The sequence below is a fragment of the Magnolia sinica genome, chromosome 2 (assembly GCF_029962835.1).
Source record: "Magnolia sinica isolate HGM2019 chromosome 2, MsV1, whole genome shotgun sequence".
NCBI classification, from domain to species: domain Eukaryota; kingdom Viridiplantae; phylum Streptophyta; class Magnoliopsida; order Magnoliales; family Magnoliaceae; genus Magnolia; species Magnolia sinica.
The window spans coordinates 2,220,526-2,235,899 of NC_080574.1; the positions used below are offsets into that span (position 1 = coordinate 2,220,526).

A 15,374-nucleotide genomic window follows, 5' to 3' on the forward strand; every position below is an offset into this window, starting at 1 on the left:
ATGAGCTGACAAAATGGGTTGATGACGTGGATAAATCGCATACATCATGGTGGGACCCACGGACTTTCGAAAACCGACGCCTGTACTAGCGGGGTCACTACCGGCCTGTGGTTTGACTGACCTAAGATTCATGTTCTCTCATTCCGTCGTCGTGAGGATCATCTGATATCGGAGCGTAAACAGGTTGGGCCATGGTTCGGGTTCGATATTTACGCTGTTCCCGGCCCAAGGTACAAATCAAGGTCCCGTGAGGAGATGACACCTGTCCCCGGTACCAGGTGATTCATCATTCAGAACCGTCCATCCAGTTGCCCTCGTCGTCGATGGCAATTCTTTGAGGATACTAGACATGCGCGATAGTTTTAGAACGTGGACCATATACGATTAGTCCGGATAAACGGACGGTCCCGATAGATACATGAAGAACTTTGCCACATTTAACGTGGAGAGGTGGATCTGCCATATCATCTCCCCAGTACTTAACATGACCAGCTGTACTCAATACGATATTCCCAATCTGCCTGTTCTTATCACGATCCGCTGGATACGTATAAAATAAGATAAATACCGATGCTCTGGTCGAGTGTGGGTTTATACTCAGGCACTGAGAACTTGAGACGTTGCATATAGTTAAGTTGAATTAAACCGTCCAAATTGTAGGGTCCTAGATTAGATGGCTTATAAAAAATAAAAACTACATTCATTTCATTTACTAAGTGGCTGATTGGTGGACATCCAACGGACGGTCAAAATGGAAAACAGCCAAAGATGCTAATTCAACATAGATGCCCGTCGATCAAAGGTAAACAGTATGACGATGGATTATAACCTAACTACAATGGGTCTCGAAACAAATTGAATTGAGATAACGTATGGCGAAGCGTGAAATTTCTGATTGCCTGCGTATCAACTACACACTCCGGCAGAGTGGATGGTTTATAATTATATATTTTTGTGTCGGTGGACGGGATTCATCTCATTTCTGCAGACAATTATGGCCACACATGTGGCGTACGTGGACGATATCAAAACCGTTCATTTAGTATTTTCGGTATCGAGTGGGCCATGAGACAAAAATTACATTGTTTGGACGATCCTAGCCATTTAGTTGGTGGCATATTTATGAAAAAGAGTACAAAAACCGGTAGTGGTTCCCATTCAACGGGTAATGATCTAATTCCAATCAAAGCAAATTTTGATTAGAGTTCAATCAATTGCAGAGTACGCTGGATGCATGGTCCGGATCATCAAATGACGTTGCCACGTGTACGGCACACAATCTGGAGGCACGAACGAAAACGACAAACGAGAAACAGACAAGAAAGCGACCAATGGATGAATGGTCCAACCTGTCACGTGAACAAATGGGATTCTCCCGCATCAGCAACAAGAACAATAGCTCGTGTTCAGCACGTAGTAGCCAAAAGCCTCTATCGCCTCCATCGCCTTACCTGTGTACACGTGGCACCTGGCACGTGTGGGACATCTGATCCTTTTATAAGGTGGGTTCTACGTGAACATGATCTGGCGCGCGTTGACAGGCTGCACCTGCTGTGCTTTGAGATGGAGCTGATCCAGTGCCCTGGACGCGGATTGCGTCCTATCCCCGCCCGGATGGTAATCCATAGGGCTCTGTGGGGCCCATAATGATGTGAGTGTTTTATCCACGCCGTTCATCGTTTTCCTCGGATCATTTTAAGTTATTATCCAAAAAATGAGGCAGGTCCAAGGCTTAAGTGAACCACAAAGCGGGGATTGAACTTCCACCATTAAAAACTTCTTGGGAGCTGGAGAAGTTTCGGATCAACTTGATATTTACTTTTTCACTTCATCCACGTCTACATGACCTTATGAATAGGTTGGATGGTAAAAAAACATCACGGTGGCCCTTAGAAAGGTTTCAACGGTGAGTGTCATTATCACTGCAGCTTCCTTTGGTGTGGTCCACTGGAGCTGTGGACCTGCCTCATTTCTTTACTCAACTCTTAAAATGGTATGAGAAAAGAGATGAACGGCATGGATAAAAAACTTACATCACTGTGGGTCCCACGGAGCCCTGGTTAGGACGCAATCCGCGTCCAGTGCCCCTGAGACTGAGGCATACGTGCAGCAGATCGGGACCGTTGATTCAACTTCGGATTTGCCGATGGCAAAAGATTGATGTAATTGGAAAACCCTAAACTGTTGGTCTAGAATTCTGCCACTGTTGCACGTGTGTAATTTGTAGGTGTGCTAAAATTGATTGTGGTCCAATTCAAATTGAATGCCCGTAATCGGGGCATCAAAATTGGGCGGCGGAATTAAATGGCTAATTATCTATTCTGTCACTGACAAGTACATTATAAAAAGACTTATGGATGATAGGGGATTTTTTTTCTTTAATAAATATTTTTATTTAGAAATAAAGGATTTTTGGAAGTGCAATAAATACTACTCTAACATACGTAGACCACGTAATTTATGGTCGAAGATGGACTTGTTGCTGATAAGAATTACAATTCTTACTAAAAGCAGTACGATACATTGATAAGCAAGAGATATACAATGTCAAAATTATAAATCAATGTCAACCCAACATATGAACATAAGTGATTAATTTGTGAGATTACAGTCTTCCTTCAAATCTTATATGGTTACCGATTATGGCTAAATTGTTTTTGTATGGAACAAAGATGGACAACTACATAATATGGAGTTCCACAGTGATAAATGATGGAGATGATAAATGTCTCATGAAACTGGATAAGTATTGTTATGTTGGAGTTGATTGATTTTGATTAATTTAATATTTTGTTAATGATTGAACATTGATTATGAGATTTGTGTTTCTTCATTATTTACAAACATTCTAATGACATTGTGAGATTAATTGCTACTTACACGATGACATCATATATCATAGACTATAAAATTGTAATTGTTTTTAGTCATTCATGTTTTACCTTTATGTTAACGTGGCTCTAATTGTTTATTCTCATCAAGAGGTTAGTTAAAGAGAGCATGACTATTTGATGAGATTTTTAAATAATAATTTTAAAAAAAAAAAAAAAACATGCACACACACCACCATACACTCATGCCGTAGTGGAATTTCACCACTCATGGTACTCAAACTGTTACACTCTGAAATTCGGGTACTCGAATAAGGTTTTCGGGACTCGAATCTCAAAGTTCGTGAGTTGTAATATAATGATATTTATTACAATTTACGTGATTGAATAAATATTCAACATAATCTAAAATAAAATACGGCTGAAGTGTTTATTAACTTCAACTTTCTTGATAGTTTTCCCTTTTTACATCGAAATTTGAACATAAACTAAACCTAAATAACAAAAAAAAAAAAACTGAATTAAATTAAAACTAAACCTAATTTTCTAAAAAATAAAACTAATAGTAGAGGCATACCTGCTCGTAGTATTCTAGCTCTGCACCTATGCATTTTTTATAGTGAGGTGAGCATAACAGCCCAGTAGGGTTATTTCTTACTCAAAATTTAACATGCTCAAATAATATCAAATTTTTATAACAATAGAGAAAAATAGAATACAAATAATGAATTTAAGCAACATAATTGTGAAAATGTGATGCATGTGATATATTTCATAAATTCTCATAACAATTATATCATTTCTTACAACATCGTACTCAAGTAGATAGTTACGTTACATTAACGTCCACGCACTAGTACCTCATAGTGATGGACATATTTATACGTTAGCTGGTCAGACTACTGCTCCAGTTGTACCTCTGACGTATGTCCACGCATACAATTGTATTCATACGCCGTACACAAAGGAGATTTCAAAGGATCCTGTGAGTTTTAGGGTCTTTCACCCAAGGGACACGATTGTCCTACTTGCTAGTTTTAAGGTCTCTCACCCAAGAGACACAATCGCCCTACCTATTAATACAACTATATATTTTTCTCACAATTAAATAATCAATAGAAAAGCATGAATAACATGAACAATTCTAAAATAAAAAAAAATAATATAAATAATAATTTAATAAATTAAATTTCTGCACTATAATGCAGGTTTTATAAGAGGTGCATAAATTCGATGGTATTAAATTTTAGTTTTTAAAATTTGTTAAAATATTAAGTTGATTTCTTTAATAGTGCTGAAAAATTTACAAGAACTCCTGAAAAATGCTGAAATATCAATTTTGTCTCAAAAGTTAAATTTTGAATTTATCTACTTATTTGCCATGTAAATAATTTATTTTATTCAAAATTTAAATTCCTATTTATTAATTTATAAAAGTTTAGTTGTACCTTGTATTTAAATTATTATTATTACTATTATTATTTTATTTTTATAACTTAAATTAGAGTTTAAATTAGAATAATAATTAGAAGTTTGAATTAATATCATATTAAATTTCGACTTAATTAATTTAAGAAATCATATAAGTCAAAGTTCATAATACTTACCAAATAACTAAAATTTTGAATTATAATTAATTATTTTTAAAGCCTTCAAAGTCACCTTAAATTTAGATTTACATTAATTTATTTTTTACAAAATAATAATAATAATAATAATTTTTAATTCCCAATTAATATAATTAATATTAATTCTCAAACTCTAAAAATTAAAATTTTCATTTAACTACTTGTTAACCATTTAATTGTAACTACTTTACTTTAAATTAAATTAATAAATCATTTTAATATTTGAAATTTCAGATTAATTTAATTAAATTAATTATTACTTATGAAATTAAATACATATATTAAACAAGGCTTAAAATTTACAAATTAATTTAAGTTATTAATTCTGTTTTTTTATTAAAAATAATTCTGAGTTAAATTCAACGATTCTGATTTAAAATAATAAAATCTATCTGCATATACTATATTACATTTGATTTAAAAAATTCATAACTTAATTTGGACATATTCTATTTTTAATAGTTTACCTTTATAGAAATGAATTTTAAAATTTAAGAATAACTCATTTTAATTTTAATATTAACAAATATTTTTATATATAAAATTTATAAATTAAAATATAAACTTAGATAAATTGTTTATTTTATTCTGTAAATTTATTTTATTATATATATATAACATCATGCATAAATGAATTTGATAATTTTATTTACAAGAAAATTATTTCAACATTGAATATTAGAAATATATGAAATATAAATTCATAAATGAGTATGATTCCCTACATAATAATTAACTGACAATAATATTCCCATCAAAATTTTGAAATAAATAAGCATAATAATTAACTAAAAATGATAAACTTCAAGATAAGATTACATACCTTAAAAGTCTGATGATCTGGTTCCGCTCTATTTTTTTTTTTCTCTTGATATAAAGAGCTCTCTTTCTCTAGATCTACCGGGTTCTCTCTCTCTCAATTTCTCCAATTTTGATATGATTCAATCTTTATTTATATATTTCCTTTCTTTTTAATGAATGTGAGGAACGAGGCAGAAGAGTGAGAAATGTGGGTAGTTTCGTTTCATGGAAAGGTTCGGTGCTCATTACCGTACGAAAAGAAAGGAAAAATGGAGAACATGATTAGGCGGTGGAGATGTGCGGAAGATAAAATTTTTATTTTTATTTTATTAATTTTTTTTAGATACGGTGGGTCCCACTAATGATGATATAAATTTACTCCGTCCATCATCTCGACCTGACCATGAGAGAATATGAGACCAAAAATAAAGCTAATCTAAAACTCACACACAAGCAAACAGTAGGATTGGTTCCTAAAAAATTGAGCTATTACACAAACCCTTAACCAGGTGTTGAATCTCCTGAGTGACTACCACCAAAGATTACTATTGGAGGCAAGGGTTATTAATAAGCTCTTGTTGTTTGTATATTCAATATATGTCGCGGAGATTTTATGTCTGAAATGTGGCTATACATGCAGCATTGAATTTAGAGCTGTCTTCAAACGTTAACATATGAAAATGCATATTTTCTCATTTGATATCAACTGCCGTTTAATTGTCTTTCAGTGTGCATTTCTACCCTGCCGATTAAAGGGTGGTATGCATTTGTACCCTGTCGATTAAAGGGCAGTGATCATAAAAACAGCATGATTTTATGTATGTGGCTCATTTTCTATTGGTCCTACCGAATGAACGGTTTGGATCTCCATATCACTTGTGCAGCATTTGACACGGAGTACTCCTTTTCCAAATAGGACATCTACTCGCATCTTTGCAATGTAACCCATCTCATGCACGCTCACATGTCAGACTCAATGCCAGATTGGCATAAGCCAAAATGAAAATTGAAAACCATTGATGCTCCGTAAGAGTGTGATGGTTCGTACGCACGCGTCTCATAAATTCTTTAAGTTCCACGCATTTGAACAAATCAAACTGTCCAGATCATGCAGCTGGATTAGATGGGTCATATTCTATAAAAACTGCACCGCAATGATATCCTATCTGTTCGATGAGTAGACATATAATGAACGGTTAACTTGGATAACATTTAGCTGTCCGAATTCGCCAAACTGTTGCCCATTAATCTCAGGTTAGGGTAGTCATGATATTCAATCGTTCGGTTCTGATCAATCCAAAATGCACGAATTAGACGTTTTGATTTGTCGCACTACGCATGTATAGATTCTGAGCCCCTGCTGACGTTCCAAAAGAACCACATCACCAGAAGGGTGCGGACTAGGTGTGACCCGTGTAACACGTGAGTGAGTGTTGCCGGCCCATCTTGATGTATGTGTTTTATATCCAAACCGTCCATCAGTTTTTTCAGCTCGTCAGTGAGTGTTGCCCGCCCATCTTGACGTATGTGTTTTATATCCACACCGTCCATCAGTTTTTTCAGCTCGTCAGTGAGTGTTGCCCGCCCATCTTGATGTATGTGTTTTATATCCACACCGTCCATCAGTTTTTTCAGCTCGTTCAGTGAGTGTTGCCGGCCCATCTTGATGTATGTGTTTTATATCCACACCGTCTATCAGTTTTTTCAGCTCGTCAGTGAGTGTTGCCCGCCCATCTTGATGTATGCGTTTTATATCCACACCGTCCATCAGTTTTTTCAGCTCGTTCAGTGAGTGTTGCCGGCCCATCTTGATGTATGTGTTTTATATCCACACCGTCCATCAGTTTTTTCAGCTCGTCAGTGAGTGTTGCCCAGCCATCTTGATGTATGTGTTTTATATCCACACCGTCCATCAGTTTTCTCAGCTCATTTTAGGGCATTGTGGGAAAATGAAGCAGATTCTAATCTCAAGTGGACCAGACGGTAGGGATTGAATACCCACCATTAAAAACTTTTTCGACGTCCCACAAAAGTTTTGGATCATGCTGATATTTGTATTTTCCGAGGTCAGTGTAACCTTATCAACAGGTTAAAGCTTTTAATGGTAAGCGTTTAGTGACAACTGTTTCCTGTGGTGTGGTCCACTTCAAAATTTAGATCTACTAATTTTTGGGACCATGCCTTAAAATGAGCTGTTAAAATTGGTGGACAGTATGGATATACAACACATAAATCAAGGTGGGCCCCACGATCAGGCAACACCCACAGACGTGTTACCCGGGTCGCACCTACCCCGCTCCCCTCCAAAGGGACGAGTCAGTCCAGATATGGCAGATACATCTTTCCAGGTGCTGTCAATCTGGAGCGTCCATACAGTGCGCGATGTCAATGGATGGCCCATATCCAAAAAATCCTTTCACTGATTTTTACAGAATGTTGACCATTAAATATCTTCTTCTTTTAAGGATTAGAAGCTTAGATCACCCAATCTATATAACTTCTAATCATTTTACATCAACAGTAGGGAAAAAGTAGATGGACGGTCCCGATTCATCATCTATCACACGATGTGGGATGCGGAGAGATCGCTCTACCATATTCAGGTTATACTATGGAATGTAGCGTAGCATTTCCCATGCGTGATTTTCTCTACCCGTCCCGTGGGCCCCAGCCACGCGTCTCGCTCGCTCCGTGGCGTTTGTTGGTTATTAAAAGTCGAGTGGCTTCCACACGCGCCCTCGTGCAAAAGCGCTCATCTCCACAGCCGCTCTCTCTCTCTCTGTAGAAATTCTGCTTGGAGACGGCTTCCAGGAAAGGCTTCCAGCAACATTTCAAGGTATGCTCAATCTCCTCTCTCTCTCTCTCTCTCTCTCAACCCTAGATTTCTCTTTCTCACGGTTTTCTATAGACGTTTGAATTCTGTTTTCGATGCGTTCGGGTGTTCCTGATTCAGAATTGTTAGGGTTTGTGTGTGGATTTTATTCTTGGATCCGGTGTGGCTTTTGATTTCTATTTTCTTTGGATTTTGAGTTCAATTGCGATTTTTATGCTGCACACGTGTCAAATTGACACCCGTTTGAAATATCGGGGCCGTTCATAGGAAGGCTTTCCTGTGTATGTGCCCTGGTTCGAATTCAGGTCGGTCTGCCGTGCAGTAGACCGTGGGTACTAAAAAACGAACGGCTAGAAAATACCGGCTGATGTTTCAGGTCTAATGTGCGCGTATGGCCCTTGTGATGTGCAGAGCGACCTGAATTTTTGACCGGAGAACATACTTGGTGTGGCCTTCCTGTAGAACGGTTCTGATCTGGCATGCTTGAACTTCGTGGCATGTGTGGGGTGAGTCCTGATGTGCAAGCATCATTTGGATGTCCCTTTTTTCTGAAGTATGAGAATCTGGTTTGGTTTCTACTTGCATTTGGTGTTCTTGATTTGGGATTATTGCTCGTAGAAGGATTTTTAGGGATCATATTGGCAATGATAGATTCATGCTTGATGTAAAGGGGGAATATACTGGATTCTGGAAGTATTCGTCCATGATCGGCACAAGTTTATGGAAATTATCACTTGCTATCGATAAAGTTCCTGCTTGATTTAATGTATAAATCGTTATCTTCCAAAAAAAAAAGAGTTCCTGCTTGATTTCAAAGCAGATTATATTTATTTATTTTGAAACATTGCTGCTGTGATCTTATTGTCAGCTAGTCTCAGGAGTGAAAAAAATACCAGATTCAATTGGAAATCGATATTGTCCTTATCTGGTTCTCTCTGTTTTGTTGGGTTTTGTGAACAGAAGCTTGAATTGGTGTTGTTGGGTTCTCTCAGAGCAATTTCTGGTTGGTATTTGTTGTGTGGCCAATTGAAGCTGATATAAGAGGCTGATTGCCAAACATGGTCTCAGAGCATCCTGTTCCAATTGATGAGGCGGCAAACGTGGTGGCTGAAAACTCAGTGAGCAGGTCAGTGACCTAGAAGTAGGGCTGTCAACAGGCCCGGAGCCAAGGTCAGTCCAAGCCTGGTCTGCACAGTAGGACTCAAGCCCAAGCCTGGTCCAGGAGAAAATGGACAGGCCCTAGCCCAAGCCTGAACCTATTTACACCACTGAATTGAATAGTGATCTAGGAGAATATTGATTACTATTATTAAGTTGTCTAATATGGGTGAATGTTAATTTCTATCAGTAAGTTGTCTAATTTAGGATAACATTAATTACTATTAACACGTCTAATTTAGGAGAATGTTAATTGCTATCAATAAGTTGTCTAACATAGGAGAATGTTAGTTGTAATTAATAGACATATAGTCATCTAATAAGTTGTCTAATCTAAATTAGCTATAAAATATTTCAAAAAATACATAAACGTGCTAGGCTGATGGGTCTCTATATGCAGGCAAAGCCCAACCCAATTAAAAAACGGACTTCACTTTTAGGCCTGGGCATAGCCCTTGGGCCGCATATGCCAACCCAAGTCCAGCCTGAAGAGGACGAAGCCTGGGAACCCGACGCGCCAGCCTGGCCCATTGACAGCCCTGCCTAGAAATTATCCTTGGTTATTTCACTGCTCATTTATAATTTCATATCACCACCACCACCACCAATTGAAAGCATACATAAACTTTGCAAAGCATTGGATCATGCTGTAATTCCAACAAGTGCTTTTAGTTGATAACTTGTAGCCGTCCTGCCACTGTAATTGTCTATAAGATCGCATATGGAGTCCTCTCATGTTCGATTTTAACATTCACAGGCTAGTTCTGCTTTATTGCCACCATTTAACAGCTTAAAGCTTTACCTGTTGCAGGCTTATGGCTAACAAAAAGAACCCGGGTAAACCCCCAAAGAAAATCCACAAGGCTGAGAGAGAGAAACTGAAACGTGACCATCTGAATGAGCTCTTTCTTGAGCTGGGCCATGCGCTTGGTAATTTTCTACTCTCCTAAAAAGGGCAATCATTTCATATTCTTCTTTTGGGGAGAATTCTAAGAATGAAATGCTTAAATGTTTGTCAGGAGAGATTTTAGGGTGATTCTTGGCACATGCATGTGAGATCTTATCCACTCATCGGTGGTGTCACACTATGAAAATTCCTTGCCACGGAAATGAGGCTGGTTCACTCATCAGATGTCTGTCAACTGTAACCGTAAGTTGAATGTAGATTGATGTTCATCTTCGTCTTGCCCATTTTCTCCCATGTATGGCCCATCTGATGAGTGGACAAGCCTTAATTTTGGGCCAGAGCATGTTGGAACCCACCTGGTGAGTTGGACTGGATATTTTATGAATTTGCAAAGTTGACACATGTTTCGTGAATTGCATCTTATCTCTCCTTGCATGAATTGCTGCAGCACTTGTCATTCTAAAATGGCAACACATACGTTAGAATTATTGCGTGATTGATTGACTTTGTTTTCTCATCAAATCAATAACAGAAGTATTGTTGATATTATGCCAAATCTGTAATTCTTCTTACATTGTATGGGCGTATCATAACTAGAAAACATTATATTCTTGAATTGGTTCCCAGTGACAAGGTGGTGGTGGTTTTACAATTAGAAATTTATGACAAGAGGTCGTTTGGCTTTGTTCCCCAATACTGTGTTCTTCAGAAGCTTTTATGCTGACCATTTTTTATTTTTATTTTTTTTGTTTTATTTTATTTAATTTTAAGCTACTAAAGAAAGTGCACAAATTTATTGGCAAATAACAATTTCAATGATTCTGTTTAACAGAACCAGCCCGACAAAATAGTGGCAAGGCCTCCATATTGGGTGATACCACTCGATTACTACGGGAACTGCTTGTGCAGGTAGACTGTCTCAAAAAGGAGAATGCAGCTCTGCTTACTGAATCTCACTATGTAAGTTCCTCAAACTTGAAATTGCTTTCTTTCCTCTTCCACTTTCCTCTCTCAAGAAGTTCCATTCGATCTCTTTATCTGTTTACTATAATTGGAAGGAATCAATTAGTGCCTTAAAACTTCTCTGCTTTCATTGTAATTTTAAAGGTAGTGGAAAGAATCAGTAGGATTATAAAATGAATTCTTTTGAGACCTGAATTCTGTGGGTTTTCTTCCATGTGATCAGTCCATGGTGATAAATTGTAAAAATGCTTTGCTGAAGGTTTTCCTAGCTAAAGCCTGCTGGCAAGCGTCGTGGGTGTGCTCCCCACGGACGCAAGTTCGATTCCCCTCCCTGGGATTACCCGATGCACGCTGTTTGCGGGTAATTGCGTGCATCCGCAGGGAATAGCCTCGCCTTAAAATGGGGCAGGGACACCTTGACGTCATTAAAAGAAAGAAAAAAAAAAAAGAAGGTTTTCCTAGCTGGAGCCTGCTGACTAGCATGTGGAAGAGTATTTTGTTTTTCCTCTGAAGGTATGCTAGATCCCAGTGGGATTGGTTGCATGTTTGGGGATGAGAACGGAATGATTTTCTTCTCTCTGGTTTCTGTGGGGGACTTCATGGAGGCCTGTGGGTCCTTGGAGAATTGTGGCTGATTTTCATTGATAAATTATTCCATCAGGTTATAATGGAAGGGGGATCTTGCTAATGTGATAAATTTGGGGGAAAAAGGGTACTAAACTACTAATGAACTATGGCTAAACATTTTGTTGATGAAATCCTTCTCTCTTCTATTCATTAGCCTTCTTTCTACTAGGCTAAATATTCATTTTCCTGTGTTGGCAGAGAGGTGAATGGCATGGATTGTATTTTAGGTAGAGAAGGTTAAGTAGGTGTTATGTTCGGTGTTCATTCCATCTGATTCTCATTTTTCTTAATAATGGCCTGTTTGGATGCACACTTCCTCAAAAGGGGATTTCAAGCTAACTTTTTCGGTTGATTGGTTTTTGCCGACTTGGCGTTTTAGCACCCATTTTGTCAAGTGGGAGAGGAGATGGAGGTTTGCAAAGTGCATCCAAACACACACCAACCGTCATTTGGATCAAAGCGGTGTTTTGGCCGCAAAAGCCCCTTACCTTTGGAAGGTGCATTTGAACAGGCCCTAAAATTAGTAGGGAGTACTTAATTGCATGGGTGGATATTCAGTTTGTGAGAGATTAGGTCAACAAGTAGACCCGGCCATGCATCCTAACACAATCATGATTACAGGTGTTGGCTACACTTGCATGAGGAACACTAATGGTATTTGCTAATGTTCGATGGAGGGGACATTTTGTATTTGATATGGGCCATTTAGAGATGGAACCAAAAATGATTTTGGCCACACCTGCATGAAAGAGGAGCGCTAATGGTATTTGTTAATGTTAAATGAAGGAAATAGTTCATATCTGATCTGGGCCAGTTATAGGTGGAACCCACTCCTGCAATGATCAAGTCTAAAAATCAAGCAAGTCACATTCATCTGCAATCACCATTCTCACAGGTTTCAGTGTTGCTATATGCCTCCATATAGTTAGAACACATTGACTTTTGATAGGTTCATCTCAGGCTATTAGGACCATGTCTCCAATATTGAATAAAACAATGAAAAATGAATTTAAATGGTATGACCATAGGAGAGGGCTGCCATGTAGGCAGCCCGTGTCCATAAAGTCCCCCCTATTGCATATAATACATCTGTGGTTAAATTCCCAAAGAAAAAGGATCCAAATTACTGGTTTTTGCGTCTGCACTTTGTTTCTGTCACTAGCATCCAAAAATGGAAATTCCTGTTGTTTGCTGAACATCTTATGCAAAAGTAATGGATTCTTGTTCATTTATTTAATTTTCTTCACACTGAAAATTTCACCTGATGTATTATATTTGTTCTGATGTGGGATGAACAGGTGAATGTTGAGAAGAACGAGCTGAGAGATGAGAATGCTGTCCTGGGAACTGAGATCGAGAAGCTGCAAAACCAACTCCGGGAGAGGATGCAGTCTGTGCATGCTTGGAGCAACCCAACAGATGCAGCTCCCATCCAATTGCAACATTGCAACTCCACGCTGCCTTCGACATTGGAAAACCAGCTCCCGCTACCTGTTGTAGACCCCGTGTTGCAGCCCCCACCTGTGATGGGCCCGCCTGTTTTTGTCATCCCACTCAGCCACGAGGTCCAAGCCTATCCAGAGGCTGAGATTGTTCAGGTCTCGCATAAGCCTCCCTCACACGTGAGGAGACCGCACGCCCGCTACCCGACACCTTCAGATTCATGGCCCTCACAGCTCCTTGTGAAGCAGCCTGGAACAGCTCAGGAAACACAGCTTAGCCTTGGCTCTTGCCCCACGGTAAATGGGGAAGACGGCTCCGGTAATGTGGAAGCTTCTTGAGAATGAGAAATGAATGTCCAAATGCATCCATCTCCTTCCATGCATATGCATTGATTGGAAACATGTTTAGCTCCAACCGAAGGGCTTGCGGATCAGATGGTTTACACTGATATATGCTAGTTTAGATTGATATGGGCAGGTAGTCGGATGATGGTGATGATGAGGATGGCGGGTGCAGATGGTGGTAATATTGGTTAGCATTTCATGATGTCCGAGTCTTTGTAGTTATGGACTAATCTTGAAATGGAACCCCTCTTTTTAGGGGCAAATTGCATTTTCAGTAGTGTTGCATGTGTATGAGAATGTCTCTGCCCATCCCAATTGCTACAACATCTATTTGTCTACACATTGGATGGCCACACCTTGAAAATCATGCCGATTGGGTAATCATCTGCGTCTGGCCCACAATTAGGTTAGCTCCAATGGATGACCAGTCTGGATTTTTTACACTCCTGCCAAGTGTATGTATTACTTTCTATGGAGTGTTTGATGATTCAGTAAATATTAGCGTTTGGCATTGGATGCTTCCCCGGCATATCCAGCCCTAAGGCCTTCAAGCCCTCGCTATGGTAGAATTGAAAAGGGAGCTAACGGCCTAACTTGAACAAATAACTCTTCTTTAATCAGTGGTTTAGATTCTCTAATAAGAATCCCATTTGAACCTTGATTACTAAAATTCACATTCGAGAAAGAGGTTTCTTAGAATACATCCTTTGGTGCTGCAATCGGACTGACTGCGATTACATTGGATCTGGAGTCATATTCAGTAATCCAAACTGTTGATCTGATGTCCTCAAGGATCTTTGGAATTGGAAAATTGTAGACTTTCGAATCTGTGGCCCACAAAGCAACGGATAAGGAATTATGTCCGTTCATTGTCTATATATGGTTGGAATTTTGCGAGCGTTTCAAGATCAGCTGGTGCATGCGCCCTTCAACTTCCTCCCTTCTATCAGCATGGCTAGGGGTCGGGCTAGGCAAGCACAAGACATGCATTTGGACATTAACCATTCTAACAGTGTGGTGGGCTGTTTGGGAAGAAAGGAATGACAGATGCTTCAACAACACTCCGCGCTCTTGGTGGCTTCTAGGGCTAAATCTCTTTTTATAGAATGGCTAGCAAATGTTTCTTTTACAAGGATTATAACCATCTCTTTCTTGGGCCTTAGTTGAGTCTGCTCTCTCAACGTATTCTTCTTTCCATTTATGTATCTTTTCCCCTTTTTTAATACAAATATAGTTACTTTTGAAAGAAAAGAAAAAGCAACGGATAACGAGACTTGTCAGTATTCAATGGAGAGAAGTTAAATAATCAAACAGCTAGAGTATTTCGGTGGGAGAGTTGCATTATGAGATATCCCCATCAAAGGCCTATGTGTAGCATATATTTATGGCCCATATTAAGTTGTTACTGTAAGCTCGGATTCTACACACTCCCCGTGTGAATGAGAAAAACTTGGACCCTCTGATGGGTGGGCCCGTTGATAAACGGGCACTAATAAATTGAAAATGTGATTACAAGCAGCATTTTTCTAAAATGGTGGGTCCTGTTTAAATGCTCTTAAACTGAATTAATCACTGGTTTGATTTCCCAACTGGCACATTGGTGGACACCCAACTGATAGTCGAAATGAGAAATGGTTACGGGTCCAAATTCAACAACCAATGCACATTAATTCAATTAATCACAGTTTTGGATGATGATCTATTTATAGTGGGTCCTGCAATTTGGACAGTATAACTTGAGTTAATATATGCCAGATGTTCATTTTCTGAGTACTTGTGTATCAACCCTCACACTCTGCAAGAGTATCAAATCCCCCATGCAAACATCTTTTGCATTTC

General features: G+C 38.6%; 1 protein-coding gene across 3 annotated transcripts; it reads left to right on the forward strand.

The window, feature by feature from the left end:
* Positions 1–7,934: 7,934 nt before the first annotated feature.
* On the forward strand, positions 7,935–13,809 carry LOC131231603 (transcription factor BHLH062). Of its 3 annotated transcripts, none has more exons than XM_058227859.1 (5): positions 7,935–8,096; positions 9,054–9,219; positions 10,063–10,181; positions 10,991–11,118; positions 13,047–13,809. In XM_058227859.1, exons 2-5 carry the CDS (start codon positions 9,152–9,154, stop codon positions 13,527–13,529), a joined length of 798 nt encoding a protein of 265 aa, XP_058083842.1. In that variant the 5' UTR covers positions 7,935–8,096; positions 9,054–9,151; the 3' UTR covers positions 13,530–13,809. The 3 variants fall into 3 exon arrangements, with proteins under 3 accessions (XP_058083842.1, XP_058083849.1, XP_058083855.1); XM_058227866.1 differs by lacking the exon at positions 7,935–8,096 and adding an exon at positions 8,142–8,253; XM_058227872.1 differs by lacking the exon at positions 7,935–8,096 and having other exon boundaries at positions 9,125–9,263.
* Positions 13,810–15,374: the final 1,565 nt, after the last annotated feature.